Source organism: Rutilus rutilus, assembly GCF_951802725.1.
Source record: "Rutilus rutilus genome assembly, chromosome: 15".
Classification (NCBI taxonomy): domain Eukaryota; kingdom Metazoa; phylum Chordata; class Actinopteri; order Cypriniformes; family Leuciscidae; genus Rutilus; species Rutilus rutilus.
Genome location: NC_140220.1, coordinates 20,503,423 through 20,522,382, shown reverse-complemented (window position 1 = coordinate 20,522,382; position 18,960 = coordinate 20,503,423). Strand labels below are relative to the sequence as shown.

The 18,960-nt window shown below is 37.6% G+C and overlaps 2 protein-coding genes across 2 annotated transcripts; both read right to left on the bottom strand.

The window, feature by feature from the left end:
- Nucleotides 1-210: 210 nt before the first annotated feature.
- On the bottom strand, nt 211-8,478 carry kcnk5b (potassium channel, subfamily K, member 5b). Its single transcript, XM_084431579.1, has 5 exons — nt 8,169-8,478; nt 5,739-5,850; nt 3,884-4,050; nt 3,623-3,791; nt 211-2,755 (listed from the first exon to the last, which is right to left on the bottom strand). Exons 1-5 carry the CDS (start codon nt 8,352-8,354, stop codon nt 2,028-2,030), a joined length of 1,362 nt encoding a protein of 453 aa, XP_084287705.1. The 5' UTR covers nt 8,355-8,478; the 3' UTR covers nt 211-2,027.
- Nucleotides 8,479-10,458: 1,980 nt separating this feature from the next.
- fosl2l (fos-like antigen 2 like) lies at nt 10,459-16,120 on the bottom strand. Its single transcript, XM_084431578.1, has 4 exons — nt 15,659-16,120; nt 15,356-15,512; nt 14,174-14,281; nt 10,459-10,903 (listed from the first exon to the last, which is right to left on the bottom strand). Exons 1-4 carry the CDS (start codon nt 15,724-15,726, stop codon nt 10,637-10,639), a joined length of 600 nt encoding a protein of 199 aa, XP_084287704.1. The 5' UTR covers nt 15,727-16,120; the 3' UTR covers nt 10,459-10,636.
- Between the last annotated feature and the right edge of the window lie 2,840 nt (nt 16,121-18,960).

The following is an 18,960-nucleotide window of genomic DNA, read 5'->3' as shown; positions in this document are numbered from 1 at the left end:
CTTTACAGTTAACTGATAATGTAATTCAAATACACTTTTATACCTTATCTTACTGAGAAGATAAATGTTTTTAGAAATGTTGTAAATGCAAATGGGAAGGACTTAACTAAGAAGAACTTAGGTGTTTATGCTCAGTCATGCTTAATAACTAATTTCATCACTTCTGACAACAGGCCGGATGAGGTTTGGCAACAGCAAAAAGAGGCATACTGTGAAAAAATACTTTTTTTATTATTATCAAAAGTGGTTTACAAAACAGAACAGAAAATACAAAGGATAATCAAAAAGAATGGAAGGCAAAATTCTTGATAAAAATCGATAGTCAGTCAGGTGGTAAGATCAAGTTACGTCCCATAACATCTTCCATAGACAAATCTTTCACGAGGAGGCAATTTTCTGGAAGCCTGAGTAGGTACTTCCTCAGTCGGCCCGTGTTTAAACGCATCCAAACAGTTTAACAGCCACAGCATTCAAGACAGAAGGTATGCTTAAGAATTCAAAATAGGCTACATTAACTACATGGCATGCTATTTGCAGTATGCAAATATTGCAAAAGCAATCTACAACATTTGCCAAAATGTTCAGTACAATGAAACAACACTGTGTGGAATACTGTATCCCACAATGTAGATGAGATGAGATCAATTTGACCTTTCATTTCCAGTTTGACAGGAAATAAACTGGAAGCACACTCAAACAGTTAACACACAATTCTAACAGCCCTTTCTTAAATAGTTATTTGATCGGACTCAGAATGTACTGTTTGTTTACATAAAACTGGGTAAAACCTTCTCATAAATGATAACTGGATAAAACAGATTTATACATACAATGAGGTCATGTGACAACAACAGCATTATACTCATACTGCATACTGTTTCACAAACTATTTTTAAAGGGAAGTTCCCGGTTCAATAGATGTCATTTTCTATTCCATCTAGCTATACAAAATATGGATATTGACAATCTCAGCTTAATATTTAACTGATTCCATCTGACAACACTGTAAAACACTGCAATGGTATTAAAACATTGCTCTGTTTGTTTGAGCATCCCGACACAGCAATATTGGCTCAACCAATGGCGTGAGTTCAGGGCAGGGCTATCTGGTTGTCTGACCAAGCTACCTGCTTGAAAAGTCATCATTTTTCCAATTCCTTTTGTGTCGCTAGTGGTACAGCAATGGCATACGAGCTACAGTTGTATTAACTTTAAAAAAAAAAAAAAAAAAAAAAGAGCGCCTTATTCAGTATATACTGCACAGTTAGCAGTGTGCTAGTATTCCATTTCAAACATAGCCAGAGATTTGTCCTGGCAGTCATTTTGTTAACATAAATCCAGAGAAAGAATGAAAAACCCATGGTTAAAACCACAGTACCACACCCAAACTGTCCAATGTCTGTGAAGGTCCAGAGCACGGAAGGAAATCGGTTTAATTTCCTCTGCCAACCCTCATATCCTTATCTTGGTCACAGACTGTCTGCAAGACCTTGCGTGTTACCTGAATGTTTTTCAATACTGTGAAAAGCGATGAATAATTTTGCAGCTTGATTTCGCAAGAGGATGCACCTGTCTGCATATCAGAGCAACATTCTTGGGTCTTGAAGTTACTCTTTTTAGCTCCTCTAGTATCAGCTCAACCATAATGATCTTCACATCTGAAAATTCATGATTTAAAGCAGAGCTGAATTGTTTTGAAGACATTGTAGACCAGTCTATCTGCAACCTTGTAGATCAGTCTTTGCTTTAGTCTTTTAGACCTAGTAGATCAGTCTTCTTCAACCAATGCCTTTTCTTTTCCCCAATAGTCTACCAAAACTTTAGACACTGAGAGTCTTGATCCCCTACTACTGATTTTGAAGACATTGCAGTCTTTTAGACCTTGTAGATCAGTCTTCTTCAACCAATGCTTTTTCTCTTTAACAAATAGTCTTTGACACATTAGACACTGAGAATCTTGATCCCCTACTACTGATTTAAAGCAGAGCTGAATTTGTTTTTGAAGACCTCGTAGATCGGTCTCTTCTTCAACCAATGCTTTTTCTCTTTCCTACTAAATGGTCTTCTGAGACTTTGGATACTGAGAATCTTGAACCCCTATTACTGGTAGTAACGGTAGGGTTTTGAACAGGGCTCTGAAAGATTGATGGGTCAGATTTTCTGGTTTCCCATGAACAGAGTCCAGGCTTCTCAGCTCTCTTAATTCCCTTTCTATCAATCTTAGGGTCTTTTTGGTCTCTGTGGTTCTCTTTCAGTAGTGCCTGTTCCTCTTGGTTGTTGTTGAGGCCATCCGTTAACTCTCCAGAAATGTCCATACGCATGTTCGCACTGACGCTGAACCGCCGTTTCAGTCGAGGAGAGTGATCGAGTGGGATGATCAGGCCCTGCAGTAGGTCACTGCAGCTCTTGGACCGTGCCAGTTCCTCCTCCTGCTTCTTTTTCCTTCTCTCGGCTGCTCCAATAGCTCGGATGACATCGGTGTAGTCTTCAACTTTCTCAGACATGAACTCAAAGATGTCGATGGCGCCAGTGAGACGTGGCAGCTTCTGGGCTTTTTTTACTTCTTTTTTTTCCGGTACGTCATCAATGGGCAGCTTGTGGCGTCTCAGCCTCCTTTTCTTCAGCACTTTATGAGCCTCGACCACCATATGCACATTCCAGCTGAAGAACAGTGACAACCAGGCAAGACCCAGGCAGATCCATAGCTGCACAAAGAATCTGTAGAGATTCGGGTAGTCGGCTTCTGGGTTCACACCTATACAGGAACAAAAGTGAATTTTCTTTATTCAAAACATACACCTATATAGAGCTATTTTTACACCACATAGAAGCTGTTTTTAAGAAGCATATGTTTATACAGAATCACAAATCGCAGGAAACAATGTATGGTGTACGATGGACAGAGCGAAGATGCACTCCGAATGGCGAACCCAAGATTTGCACTACATCTCAGATTGAAAGTGGGCCATGTACTTTTAAGGTACGCCCCCTCTCCACTGGGCTCAAAGAGTAGGCTATACCAGGGGTTTTCTAACTTTTTAATGCCAAAGACCCAATTCAGCATTTGCACACTATGAGAGACGGCTTTCTGTGCGGATGTTTGCTCATAGAAAACAGCACGCGAGTGCTGAATTGAGTTCTCTTTCGCATATTCATGCGCTTGAATGATTTAAAAATAACATTAAAATGCACACACAGGAATCAATAAGCAGAAATTTTATATAAGCATCCGATTCCTGGAATCGAAACTGAAAACACAGTGCTGTTACAGTTCTCATGAAACATGCACCCCATCAGACTATATATTTCTATAATTACATCACAACTGTTGCGATTTGATGATTGCACTAAATCATGATCACATTATCACCACCATGCATTGTCAAAATGCATAAAAAAAATAAAAATTACCGGGCAACTGGCGAGTAACACCGTTTCAACGGACTTTTACTCGCATTTGGCGCTTTGAACACTTAGACACGCTGCTAATAGTGTCCTGCAGCTTGTGTAGCAATCTGTGCAAGTGTGCATGATATAAATGTATTACAAAACCTTACATATTGCAGTTTGAGTAATTGTTTAAGACCATTTCACGAAAGCAAAAATGTACAAATCTACATACCTGCTACATAGTCACCGAAACCAACAGTCGTCACGGTGGTAAAAGAGAAATACAGGCCTTCCAAGTAAGTCCAGTTCTCAATGGTCTTGAACACAAAGGCTGGGATGATCAAGTGAACCAGGAAACCCCATAAAAGGAATATAATAGTGCAGATGAACTGTACTTTTTTCTGTAGTGAAGGAGAAAACAATCACAGGGAAACGGTAAAAGCATTGTTTTTCTCTTTAGACAAGTGAAAGGCTCTGATCATGATATTCTTACCACAGTGAGGCCTCTGTGGAGGAGCACCTGACTCAGACGCTTTGCCCTGCCGGCAAAGAAGGTACCCAGCTCACTTATCCAGGTGAGGCAAAGAGGAATGCCACAGAGTCCATACAGGATACAGAACAAACGGCCTCCAGTTGTCTTCGGAGCAACATTACCGTAACCTGAAATCATTGAGTAGACAAGTCCATGTTCAATATTTGTTTTCTGTCATTAGGAGATCTGGAGATCTTACAAATCCAAGTGACACTCGACTCAATCAAATACTAATAATATTGCTTTGACACTGAAAACTAAAGATTTACTATTTTTACTCAACAAATCGTTCTTTTAAGGATGAATTAACCCAGCTTATTCAGAATTAAATCAACGTTACTGTTTAAAAGAAATTTTCTGGAGTTGATTCTGAATGGTGGTTTAACTCGCTGTTAAATTAGGGACACACCAAACCACCACCAAAGAACCAGTGGCGGCTCGTCAGGGGAGGCAAAGGAGGCCCAGCCTACCCAAAATTCTGAGGTGAAAATGGAAGGACAATTTAATGTTAATAAAATTCCCAATTTCCCAGTTATTAATTTTATGTCTCAGAATGTGTATTTCTTGTTTGTAATTTCACCACTGTAAGTGTAACAACTGCGAGCCTCAGAAAACCTCGAAACGCGAGTCTGAGGGGATAAAGAAAGGGAGGGGGAGATTTTAAAATAGAGGAGGCACACACAATTTTAAGAGAAAAATTCACAGATTTTTTTAACTGCTTTAAAATTGCTTTTTTGGTCACTTGCAGACAGAATATTTAAAGAAAACGACACATACATCAAGACAATGTAAATATAAGTTCACCCACTTAGTCCTAGCCTATCATTTGAAGAAAAAATCCATCCTTCTTTTAAATGTCTGTGTTAAAAGGGCACGTTCGGCCGTTTAGTGAAGCTGATTGCTGTATAGCCTATATCCAATTTAGGCATGGAGTCTTCCTTCATTTTTATTTTGTAACTGTTGTTTGAATGGTAGTTTAGTAAATTTGTTTGCGATCAAATATTCTATATCTCTACTCTCCATATTTACAGCAGCAGTAGCAGTTCAAACTAATATTACGTAATTTACATCTTGTCGATGATAGGTTGATATACCAAGGGAGGCTAGCCTCCTCTGCCATGTTACTTTTCTCAACACTCCTAATCGCTGTAAGCGAAATACTCGATGGTGATTGGCTAATTTTTTTTTTTACCAGCGGAGGCACAAGTCACCGGCTATGGATTTACACCCCCAAATTTGCCTCCCCCAACGAGCTGCCACTGCTCTCTTGGTGAACGAGCCATTGAATCATTGGTTCAAAAAATTGGCAAAATTGTGCAAAGCAAACAATATTGTGTTTAAAAGATAACACAATTTTAACTTCTTATTTATTGAACTGTTGTATAAAATCAATATCACATTTGCACTCGTGCTATTCGGGACAAAAACAACACTCGTGATATTGGGCTCGTTACTTGGGTGATATTACTATCATGACGAGACAACTCATACAGGGGCATTTTTGCCCTGACATTTTGAATTTTAGGGGCATCTAGCTGCATCCTATAGGCTTTATCACACAGTAAGTTGTTGCCCTGCGTCAGCAATCAACTTTTTTAAATGTAATTACGTAGATCGACAGCCTAGAATTTTATATATATATATATACGTACTAGTATTGAATTGGTATAGACAGATACACAAGGCTACAGAATCGATAAAAGTGGTATCGATAAAAGCTCTGATAAAAAGTGGAATCGAGCTATCCCTAGTTCTAACTTAAGCCTGCTATAAGTCAGTGAAGACAGTCAAAACATGTCTCTATAGGAATATCTACCTATGGTAGTGATGACTGTGGCAGCAAAAATAACTGCATTCTCCCAACTCCAGTTGTTGAATTGTTTCTCTGTTGTTACAGTCACACCTCTTCCAGCTGCATTGGCCACAACCTGATGTTGAAACATTAAACAAAATATTAACTACAATATATAACAATAAATACAAATGCCAAATGAGTATGCTGCAAACAGAGTCTGAAACTAGAAGAGAAATACACAATGTTTGTATGTAAACAATGGGGATGAAAGAAGAACTCTTCACCTTTACAAACTATAATCAGATGCAGCTTTAGGGTTTATTTCATTTGTGTTGCAAACATTAGTAGCAATAGAAACCTGCTTTAACTCTGAGTAAAAAGGTAACTGACTTAGGTATAAGACTTAATGTCACAACTGTGACTAAATTAAAATTGTATTTCACGATTGCAACTTCATTTCTTATCTTACAGTTAACCGTTTTATTTTTTACTCAAAGACGGAAACAGGCTTCCATACGTCAGACAGCCAAAACAACAGGAAAAGAGGAAGAGTGTTTAGTGTTTGTGGAGATATCAACAAAAAGCCTTGTCTTGATATACACTAACAAGAGTCAGCCTATCTCTGCAGACGGTAAACATGGCTATTATTTAAATGCCTAAATTAGCGGCTAAGCAAACAAACACACCCTACCCAAAATGACTAAAAGAGTAGGACACCCTACCGTCTTGATCTCATTCTGACTTTATATATCACTGAAACAATTCATATGTACTTTTCTTATTCCTTTAAACACAACAAAAACAACTTATATTTAGCATCTTCCAGCTCACTTATTTGAATAACAGTATATTACATTCAGATAAAGGGTCTTTATTGGCATCTAAGGTTCCATTGCACAACTTGTTCTTTATATAGGAATAAGGTTCTTTAGATTGTTAAAATGTTAAGAACTTTTTGCTGAAAGGTTCTTTGGGAAACAAAAAATGGTCACTACAAAAATCCTCATGGAACCTTTAACATCACCTCAGTATTGTAGTAGGAAAACCTGATGAACAGGTTTTATTTTGCCACATCATGTTACATCACGCCCAAGAAACAAATATGATGGCTCTTAAAAAAAAAAATTGTATAATCATGTTAGCACTATGGTCAAATTTAACAATCAGCTAATTCAATATCAAACAATTAGAGCCTTAGAGATTCCAAATGACAAATGTTACAGTACTTAAAATGTTAAGTCTCATATTAGAAAACATATAGGCTACAATCCCAAAACAAACTGAAAACACAAACCAAAAAAACTCTTACATGAATAATATTCATCCTTACTGTTTTAAAAGTTGTGATCAGTGTAGATATGACACAGTATATGCCATTACTGCCCGTATCAATACTGTAAATCAAATACTAAAAGTTGTGAAACAAGCATTTACTCAATACTATAGCCTGCATACTCACTGGGGTTCTTCATGTTCTTATAGCCTATGACTGAATTTAAACTAGTTCGTCTTTTCAGTAATTTTGTAGCGTCTGCAATGGAATTGACTGGTTCTTCTCTGTTGCAGTATATCATGTTCTCTGGAGACAAATTAAACATCTGTGGTTACCAAATGAAATAAGCAGGCAATTATCCCGTTTCAAACATGTCATTTAGATGTTGATTAAACCTTGGTTTATTAATTAACTATTAACTACTATCTGCTGGATTAAATGATAGTCAAATGAACCAGAATGAGATGTAAAAGAAAATAGTCAACTGTTACATTTAGCCTATGTTATGGAACTTAATGTTAAAACTTACAAGGTAATTTTGGGGGGAAATAGTAGGCTACTATGATTAGACCTAAAAGTTTTGAAGGTAGTTTTGAATAGTAGCCTACTAATAAATTGTATCAACGCGGAACAAACATTAAATGAACAAACTAGCTTTGTTTTCATATTCGCACCACAGAGCACGTGGTCGCGCGCTTTCTCCTGGTGCGTTGTCGCGCCTGAACGAGTGTACATTGTATTGACTGGCAAAGGCACATTCCTAAGAATGACTTCGCCACTTTTATTGCCCGTGGGGGGAAAAGTCCACAAACATGAAACAATAGCGCTTCAGTCTTTTTAAGATCGCGAACCCCGTCACCTCCAGAGATGTGACACGTTTACGACAAAGTTTCGCTTGGTTTCGTATAGCCCATACTTGGATGAAGGTTCTGTAGCCCATGCGTATGCGTAACAAAACCAGGTAAAAAGGGTTGAAAACGCTCTTTTAACTCACATTAAGTTCAGACGAGACTGTCTTAAGTCGCTTGTGCTTGAGAAACACCATAGCAACGGTTATGATTTACGTCGGCAATAATCGACGCTTGATAAACACTTTCAAAACACTTGAAAACTTTCTGAAATGTTTACCTAACCACCAAACCGTTTGCCTAAACTTGTGGAATCAAAAATCAGCTTACCTCAATTATTTCATCCAGATCACGCTTCTTTAAACAAGGATATTTCTTTAATAAATGGGCAGTTTTATTTTGATAATCTTCAAAAGCTGATTTCAAATTCGGCTCTTCGAGAATTTGAAATATCGCGGCTCCGATGGACAAGTAGAAAATTATGACAGAGGTCAAAATAGGTCCTTTGTCTGCCATAATAATATTGGAGTAGCCTAACGTTACTTGTTTTTCTCTGCTTAGCTACATCCAAGCAAACACTGTTGTAGGCTAGTCTCCCAAGTTTCTGGTGATGTGTTACAAACGTAATGATGCGGGTGAGGAGGAAGTGGATCTCGGAACCACGCCTGCGAGTGTGAACGCGAGGAGTGTCAACCTGTCCGGATTTGCTAGAGGCTACGATTTTTCCTGATTTTTTTTTTTTTTTTTTTTTGCTCTTTAATAGGTTCCAAGATACATTTTAGTTTAAATATAGACATATTCAATGCGGCAAGTATGAAGACTATGAAAACATTCGATGGCAAAGAGAACTCAAAACTCAAATCTTCTTAGTCATTTTTGTAGGCCTAATTATACTTTAAGGTGTTTAATCGATGTATGAAGTCAGTTATCCGCAAATTCACACCTGTCATACTGCAGAGTACACTTTTAAAAATAAGGTTCCAAAAATGCCATACAGAAGAACCATTCAAGGAACAGTTCTTAAAAGAACAATTTTCAAAGAACATTTATTTTTTTATTTTTTTTCAATGATGTTTAAGGCTCCTCATGAAACCGAACCATTGATGCCAATAAACTTTTTATTTTTGTTTATCATCACATGAACAATGGACAAGTTCCACTTCAGGACAGTACCAGTCAAATGTTTGGAAACATTTCTATTTTTAATTCTTTTGAAAGTCTCTTATGCTCATCAAGCCTGCATTTATTTGATAAAAAAAATACAGAAAAAAAAAAAAAAACTTTTTTTGTTGTTGTAATTTTGTCAAATATTACAATTTAAAATAGTTTACTATTTTAATCTGCATACAATATTATTTATTTCTATGAAATTACACTTCTTTCAGTCAGTAATTTTTTTTCATCGGTGGTTTATTTTGTCTTGATCTCTATGTTGAGATAAAAGGAGTTATCTCCTTCCTTCTTACTGATTGAGTAACATATGGCCTACAGTAGGTATCCATCTTACTGATTGCGCAAAATACTACGTCTTGTTTTTCAAAGGAAATGTGACTCAAGGTTCCATCTCCGTGTGAACACCGGACAGCACTCTTCCTTCTTCACACCTGAAGAAAGCTATTAAAAGTTTGGGGGATTTTTCACAATATCCTGTGACCTTTAAATAGAAAACGCAAAAGCCTGTGTGAATTGAAAGTCAAATTCCCAAATCCCAAACAGGAACTCATGCCCACAGCATAGTGGAAATCCTCCTCCTTTTGTAATGGAATGGGGAAGGGGGCTCTTCATGTCCCTGAGTATTGCCACTCCTTTGCAGAAGTCAAAATAGCCTCCATGGGGCAAGTTCTGTCTTGTTGCATGTACTGAAAGTTATAAGGGATAATAAGCCAAAAATGAAAACTGTGTCATCGTTTACTCTACCTATGTGCATTTCTTTCTTCTGTGAATCACAAAAGGAGATATTTTGAAAAATGTTTTAGTGTTTTGTTATATTTTTGTCTATACAATGATAGTCAGTGGGTCCTTTACAGACAGGATATATAGAATATAATGTTTTTGTATACTTATGAAGTAACATATAATCTGAAAAGTATAACAGTATAACCAGTTATTGTGCTTTCTGTTCAAAACAGAGATTTGCTGATAACTTTGCAGCATAGCACACACAAAAATGAAATTACATATTTCTGATATTTAATATAATTATTATAGTTCACAAATGTAAACATGTTTTTTTTGGGGGGGGGTTTAAAGATAATTGACAGTTATAAATTCATAAACAGACTTTGGCTAGAAAATGATGCGCTGTGATGTGTTAAACATCATTGATTTGGTTTATAATTTTCAAACTGGTGCCTTATAACCATTACAAATCATTAACGTTAAAGCCAACTAGATAACGTTACCTTGGTACCTCAGTCAGCACGATTGGCAACAATGTTCAATATGTTCAACATCAGGATGTTCTCGGTCAGTGCATTTAGAGTCAGGCTTACCACATTAAAAAAATACCAAACATTAACAGCCATTGTTACAAAATATCACTATTTCAAAGACAAATGTTATAATAGACATTATCATGTCAATCAACAAATAAGGAAAAAAATATATATTATGACAGAGCACCAGAAGTGATTTCACCCCCATCTGGAATGGGTTTCTTACCACAGGAAAAGTTGAATGTTGAATGCAGAATGTCTCTTGGGTAAGGGTAATGAGGTATTTACAAAGACACTGAATTAAAAAAACGCTAGTGCATCATCTTCTTCACTGAATTTAGTGCAAGTCATGGCTTTTCTCTGTCAGTTCCACTGCATGTCTGCATGTTGGAGCGCCAAACTCTCTGATCCGCTAACATCATCCAAAGGTTCATGTTTTATCGCGATGGAAATTCTGGATGGTAGTAGCTCTCTTGACAGAAAGGTGTCCAAGGAATGAGGCTTGTCCTGTGCCAATGTGCAGATGGATGCATGGGACGCCAGCAGCATTTTCAGCTGTTCCTTCTCCTGTTGCAGGACGCTCACCTGCCTCTGCAGCACGACTTGCTCCATGTGCAGGCGCTCGGTCTCCTGAAAACAAATTCACAGCTGGTTCTCATTAGCATGTGCTTCTGGTAATTACGTAACAGTGCCAAATTCCCTGAAACACACTGCTGGATTGTCCAATGGAATTGTTTCCATTTTCTCAATTCATAATTTTCACATTACGTAAAACACTTAGAAACGAGGCTTTCCTCCATTGCCCACCAGTAATTTTTACCAGTCATTTTTGTACTAAGAACTAATATAGTGAGACCAAATTCTACACTTATGCATACTATTTTTGTGCAGGTTTGATTATGAGCCCAGAATATAAATGCAACATGCAGATTCTCGTTAAGGGTTTTTCCATAGAAAACAATTATAAAGAATGTGTTGCATTCATATTCTGGGTTCATCTGCTTGTCTGTATTGCTTATCAAATTCAGTATAAACCCTACCGATGATCTTTTAATATCACATATTTTCACGTTTAGTGTTTTCGAATGTCCTTCTGTTTTTAGTGATTGAAATACTGCAGCAGGTGCTGTATATGGATCACAAGCATCCAAAACTTGCAATTTGTTCACATATTTTTGTTTTTCGTATTTTGAGAAGTGATCTATATATTCGTGGATTAACAAAATTAACAGGCCTGTGCCGCAGTTCTATGGATGTTTTGCCCCCCAGGTCTTTGCGCCAGTCATGTGACTGAAAACTATTAATCGAAACTATGAAAACATTCATTTATGTGTTGTTAAAGGGTATACCCAAAAAGGAAAATTCTGTCATCAATTACTGACTCTCATGTTATTCCAAACCTATAAGACTTGTGTTAATCTTCGGAACTGTTAGGGTTCTATCTTGTTTTCAGTACATGTGTCTTGGTTTCATGTATACCCTTTCAGGGTACGTTTACACGACTACGATGTACAAAAAACGTTTTTCCTTTGCATATTTCGCGTACAGACTACAACGTTGTTAAAGCGATCTCCGTTCACACGGATCAGCGAAAACGACTAAAAACGCTGCACTATCATGCCATGCCAGAAGTTGGCGATGTCACTTTGTAAAGAAACAAACTCGCCTATAGAATGTACACGAAATACGCACATGCATGATGTCACTGTTTTCACAAATTCGTGTTTTTGTAGTTTACATGGAGACAATAACGGAACCGTGTTTTCAGGCTCCCAAAACGCCATTGACATGTAAATAAATGGCCAAACTGCATAAAAAGTTTTCAGGTTTTAGTTGATAACAGTGTCATGTAAACGGACCCTTAGTTTAGTCTTTATTGAGCCCAAGTTGGTTTCCTTAGTTACTGATTTTGTTCACCTGTTTCTCGTTAGGGCCCTCATTTACTCCCTGTTCTGTTCAGTGCTTTGTCGGTCCTCATTGTTGGTAAATGTAGTTAGTGTATTTATACTGTGTATATTCCTGATTCTACTCTCTGTTCATTATAGTATCTTTTGGTGAGTTATCCTGCATCATGCGTTTGTTCACTACCACAGTGTTTGTGACAGAATATCCAACCTAAACAAAATGGAGAAGGATTGTTTCCTCCAAAACGGCTGGACGCTGGAGGAAAATGTAGAGGGCTTCCTAGAGCTCTAGAACGAGGCATGCTGGGACAAGAAACACTCAAACACCTCTTCTGGAGTGGGATGGACAATATACCTGACCAGATGCTGCTGTTGAGGGAGCATCGCTGTTCTTTCGCTGAGTTCGTAGACTACACCTCGTGACTGTGCGGATCCTCCCTCACCGTGGGAGTCGTTGAGGATAACAACACCATCTCCAACTCCCTGGCACACGTTCCATCGACAGCAGCAATCTTTCTGCCTGCTTCAGACAGATCTCATCGCCCCCAGCCTGGAGTGTCCTAGACAGCATGGGAGATCTTACGTTGCGGATCTGAATTTGATTCCCAAGCCCACCACAGATATTGAGCCAGAGTTAGCACCTGTCGTGAGCCAGAGTTAGCGCCTGTCACTGACCATGTGTGAGAGCCGCCTCCCACCACATAACCAAGGCCTCCTAATGCGTCCATCTCTGAGCTAGAGTCGGATAGAACCTCAACCTGAGGCTAGAGCCAATAACCAGGTACATCCTGAAGTCCGGCTATGGGGGCAGACTTCTCAAGAGCCAGTCGAGGAGCGCTGGCTCATCAAATTCTGGGTCATTGTCCTCATGGCTTTGCGGGGGTCTCCACTGTCACTATCTCTGCCTCCATCTGTTGGGCCCCAGGCTCTGGTATGTTATCTAGACAGTTAGCTTATTTTGCTGTACTTTTCTTTTCTTTTCTTTTAGTTTGGTTAATGAGGAGTTTGATTGGTTATGTTAAGCAATACCCTATTTTTGATACCCCGTTTAAAAAAATAGATACCCAATTCTTTTCTTTTGCTTAAAGGAGCTGTATGTAAGAAATGTATTTCAATTAATCATAAAATGGCCCTGATATGTCACTAGACATTAAGAAATCATGTTCATTTCAAATACTTATATCACTGACAACAGTAGTCCGGCCAGGAAATTGTCATTTAAAAAGTGAAGTTGCAGCCCTCAACTGATGTTGATGTTGTCATCTTGTGTTTTGGCCTGAAGCCCCACCCTCCACCTATCTACCAATCACAAAGTCAGTAGTGTTTCGGCCTCGGGGTTGCCAGCTCTGCTCTAGTTACCACTGCTGCGTAGCAGCCTACGTTCCTGCTGGATCCTGCAGGCTATCTGGCAACCTCGAGTCAGGGGGGAGGGGGAGGGGATACACCGCTCTACAGTAATTTGAAAGTGATTGCAGTACCAGTGTTGGCCACAATCTTACATACGGCTCCTTTAAATAAACACTTGTCTATTGTGAAATATAATGTGGTTATTTAGGTTATTGTTGTGAAACAGTTCTTGGGCTTGAGACGGGGTAGTTTCATGCTGTTGTGTATTCATTCACTACAATCCATTTTGCTGTTGCGTCCCTGCCCTAGACCAATCAGGAAATCGTAACAACGTTCTGAAGTGTCCGAGTTTTGGGTGAATTGACTTTTAAATGACAATGAAATATTTCAGATTTCATAAAAAATATCTTCACTTGTGAAGATGAGCAAAAGTATTGTGGGTTTGAAATTACATTGGAGTGAGTAATTGATGAAATAATTTATTATTAACTATCCCTTTAATACCTGGATGATTCATTCATTATATGTCATTCGTGACAGATTATTTGCACAATTACAAAAGTCCCAAGTTAGAACTGGACAAACAAGATACATGTTCACCACCCTGAACACTAAATAAAAGAAATTGCAGTACAGCCCTATTATTCACCTCCTGCAGAACGTCAATAAGTTCTCTTCTACGGTTGCGGCATTTGGCAGCAGCCATCTTGTTACGCTCTCTTCTCCGTCTTCTCTTCTCCTCTTCATCTGGACTGAGCTAATAATGGAACAAAACAACTGGTAAGCAATATAACAATATAACATAACTTACAGTTTCTTTTTTTCAATCTCTAGGACACATTTCTCAATACTTGGGTCACTTTTTCAAAACTCTTCACACAGTTCTTCAAACAACTTTCAACTTGGCACAGCAGTTAATTTCCCATTTAAAATGCACTAAAGCTACCATATTGTCTCAAATCAAGATATTCTTCCATAACACTAGCAAAACCAATTACCTAAAAACACTAACAACACATAATAACAAAGTTTTCTTTTGTAAAGTTTCTGTACAAAACAAGAGTGACACTCTCTGCTATTTAGAAGTCACTGCAGTATATGTTACATGATCCATGTTTACATTACAATACAAAAATATTCTTTAGTTGTCCCTTTTGTATAGATGGTAATGAAATTGAAAGACTAACACCTGTGTAGGGCTTCAGCTACATCTAACAGTTTTGATAGTATTTAATTTTTTTAGACTTAGAATATATTTCAATATGGTATTACAGTAGAAATGCAGCAAATTACTGTCATATTCAGTTTTATATTATGTTAAGTTTTGAACTTAAGTTTAACAGTTTTGAAAAGAGTAAGTAAACGTGCAAATTGGTATGAATTTGTATGACCATTGAGAAATGTTTTAGCAATTGTAAAAAAAAAAAAAAACTATTTTAAAAACTGGAATAATTTATCTCTGTCCTTCATTGCTTTACTGATCTTTATTGATAGTTATAGGCCTATTATATATAGAGGAGCTAATTGTCAAACTGGGAAGTGGGAATTTGTCACAAGCGCTATATCTCAGTACAAGGTTTCGAAGTTGCAAAACACAAATAGGGGTGAATTTAGGTTAATTGGGACACTTTTTCCAAGTCATCTCAATGGCTACAGTCAACTGTCTATAGACATTAACTGTAACTATAACTATAACTGTCTTATTTTATGTTTTGTTTATCATTTTTGTGCTTGTTTTATCTATATACAGAAATCACTTCTAAAATAAAACTAACCCTGAAAAAATATTCAGTGAAAATTCCTTAATATTTCATATTTTAAGTATTTATACCTGTAAATTTCTTTTGTCGGTTGTTGTTGGTTCTGTGGTCTGGTCCAGCCTCTCACTGGCCATCACTGGCTCGATTATCCACCGCAGCTCTTGCCTCGATGTGACTGCATTGACAGTGGCGATGAAAGGGCTTTTAGAGACCTGCATTTCGATATTTCTGAAAAAGGGAGAGGGGGAAAGAAACATGCTGTAAATAAATTAGAAAACATTTAACATAATAAAATATTGCGTTTGTACGTGCAAATATGGTTAAAAACAACACGCGAATTGATTGACGTAACACATAGCCTATATTTCACTCACCTGATGGAATTGGAGATTTCGCCTCCAGAGATGCAGTTTCGTTCAATTGCGAGATCAGATAGCTCCATTTAAGATTTCTCCAAATGAAATGGTATTTTCCCTCATTTGCTGACGGATACATTAAAAAGAAACGTCAAAGCTATCAAGGATTTACCATGGCTGAGCTTTATTAGTCCCGGTGTTGAAATTCCAGTTCCGCCCATGCACTTTTCTTTCAATTCAATCAGAGGAGCAACAGGCATTCGCTGCTGGCCTAGTAGCCTAATAATTATTTGACGAATGTCTCCTAAAAAGGGCTATTGCGTCAGGTCAGAGCGCAACCGTTTCACGGGATGTGGAATTGCCTTACTGTGAGTCACGTCGTAGCCTATTTCCACGCACCCAGAAGCACACATCTGTCATTATCCTGTATATCATTCTTCGAGCAATGTGAACTGTGAAAGTTAATTTTTCATCGCTGCTCCAAGGGGACAGCGTTCCATGCGGGATCCACAGTCTAATTATGGTTCCTGCATTAAGATATAGCCTGATTTATGACTGATATAATTAACATTACCTATATTAGTCACATGATTCCATAGATTTGATTCAGCCTGTGTAATGCAGAATAGATAAAACATGATTTATTTATTTAAATTTTGTATTAGCTATTTATTAGGGTTAAGAAAAATAATAAATAAGTCAATTCTAATAATGTAATAAATATGAATAAATAATAATTATAGCCTATTTAATAAAATTAAAATAGCAATCTTTCACACCCTGATATTTTAGACTTTTTAAAAATACTGTATGAGAAAATGCTGTAATTTTCCCTGAATTTGTCTTTGTTCAATGCTGTTGTGCTGTTACATTTCTTAATGTTTTCTCAGGTCTTTCTGACATCTATTAAGAAAAGGTGTGTTTGACTTGAAGCGGCGCTGCGCAGACCGATCGGTGTGTGACATACCGCGAGAGCGATTAGAGAGAAGGGAATACTTTCAAATCAATCTCGCGGTACTTTGATGTCATATGCAGATCGGTCTGCGCAGCGTGCTTCAAGTCAAACACACCTTGTTCCCTATACCCTTAAATAGGGCATCATTTGAGGGGACAGCCATTTAGTGGTGTCCGAAACCATAGTGGACATTATCGAGTGCACTCATTCAATCCCACAATGCACCGCAATAACAATTGTACAACACTGATCTGTATAATGTTCTCATATAGATCAGTGGTGTACAACCGTAGGCTATAGCCTACTCTCAATGAATACCCATAATGCACTGTGAGAGTCGCACGCCAAATTAATTCCCTCATCTGACCAGAAGATGCGTCCACCGCTGAATCATCCATCCATGCCTTTTCTAAAACGCTGGTCCAATGAGGCTACAGCGTAATATCATACAGGTATAGATTCCTTTTTATTAAATTGTTTAATTAAGGTTTATACATGCTAGTTCAAGATCAATCTTTTCATTACTGCTGGAGCTGTCAGTTTGCTAAGTTTAAAATGAATGACAAACTATAGCAGCAACCCTTCCGGCGAACTCTGTGTCCGAATTCACTCACTTGTTTTCATTCACTCGTTCAAGTGAACTACAAGTAGTCAACATATGAAGTGGATCAAAACCTTTCATCAAAGTTATACATGAATTTTGGACAATACCCGTTCTTGTCTTAGGACAGCTTTGATGAACTTTTTTTATCCACTTCAAATGTTGACTATGGGGGTTTGTTTCAAACATGTGCTAGTGTGACATTAAATTGTTGTTAACTGCATGGTTCAAACAGCAGTTGAATATCTCTCACATTTTTAAATTATGTTTGCACTTTCAAATCCATTCATGAAATGTTAAAATATATAATAGTTCATGTACAGGCTACAATACTGTCTCACTCCATTTTGGCTTGAAATCACATTTGGAAATATGGTCAATATTATATATTTACTGGTCCATGAAGGTTTAAAGGACATTATGACTCATGCATATCCAGTGTTTTATTAAACAATGAAGACTCTAAATGGATTTTTAAGACAGAGCTAAATTTGACAAACATTTCTAGACTTTAATTAATATGCAGCTTGGGGTTTATATGTTCTGTATAACAGCAATGCTGGGGTTAATGAGCAAAAGCACAGAGAGTTCTAAGACTAAACACAGAGACCTTTGCCTGCATCTGTGAGCTCTTGAGCGTATTTATGTATGTGCATGTGTGTTTATGTGTGTGTTTAGCAGGGAACAGCGTGTGCTCAGCCAGATTGACTAGAGTTGTGTAGGAGTGAATATCACCCAAACTCTCTCAAGGTTCAAATGCTCACAGCTCAGATGACATTTTCTTGCTCGATAGCCTTTCAGAGATTCTCCCCAGCTTTCCTTGTGCTCAGGCTGAGATGCATTTCCAATAAGACAAGGAGTTTGTGTAAATGTTGAGCGTGAGCAATAAGAAAAAATAAGAAAAAATATATATATATCGACAATATCATGGTTTAAGGTGTAAACCGTTGTCCATATATGCTCTTCTGCATTAAATTTGTTGTAATGAACACATCAACTGTGCTGTTTGGTCTGCAAAGGTAAAGACACTGATATAATGAAACAGTGTGTGGGATTGAAGAACATATTTTATGTGAAAGAGATTATAATTAAATCTCAAAAGCATGAGAGACCAGATGTAGTGAGCGGACACAAGTAATTAGAAGAAGAGGAAAACCAGGGAGTAAAAATTAGGTTTTTCTTCATCCGTGCTTATAGACCTGCTTGTAGCCCATCTGATTCTTATGAATATAATAAACACTAACCATTAGCAAAACCTGCATTCAACCTGTCGCTTGGCAACACCACCAGCTATTACATATTTGAACTGCAGCCTCTGTCCATACATCTTGGCTGAGTTTCATCAAATGTGACAACAGTTGAATAGTATGGTAAGCAACTGCAAACAAAGGGAATTAAACACTGGTTTCTGTTGCATCAAACTATGCATTTGGCAGATACTTTTATCCAAATGCATTATCGCATGTATTATTTTATCAGTTCATTCAATCCCTGCATGGGAATCAACCTCATGACCTTATTGGCACAGTGTCCTACTGTTTGAGCTACATAAAACATAATGCAAATATCTGGACAGTAATGGCATCAGTCTGGAATCAAGTTCATAAAATATTGCACATAAGATTTTAGATTTTATTCTTGGGGCAATGAGTTCAGTTAGTGTATTAAGACTTGGGGCCCATAACATGTAGTTGAACACACTCAGGGTAACGGGATAAGTTTCAATTCGACAAAACCAAATCAACCCAATAGTTGGGTTTGTTG

Coding starts and splice junctions, on each gene's coding strand:
- fosl2l (XM_084431578.1), bottom strand. CDS start 15,726: ATGGAGCTATCTGATCTCGCAATTGAACGAAACTGCATCTCTGGAGGC. Junction 15,513..15,658: donor GAAATCTCCAATTCCATCAG/GTGAGTGAAATA, acceptor TCCCTTTTTCAG/AAATATCGAAATGCAGGTCT. Junction 10,904..14,173: donor TTATTGACGTTCTGCAGGAG/GTGAATAATAGG, acceptor ATTTGTTTTCAG/GAGACCGAGCGCCTGCACAT.
- kcnk5b (XM_084431579.1), bottom strand. CDS start 8,354: ATGGCAGACAAAGGACCTATTTTGACCTCTGTCATAATTTTCTACTTG. Junction 3,792..3,883: donor TCCACAGAGGCCTCACTGTG/GTAAGAATATCA, acceptor CCTTCACTACAG/AAAAAAGTACAGTTCATCTG. Junction 2,756..3,622: donor TTTCGGTGACTATGTAGCAG/GTATGTAGATTT, acceptor GTTCCTGTATAG/GTGTGAACCCAGAAGCCGAC.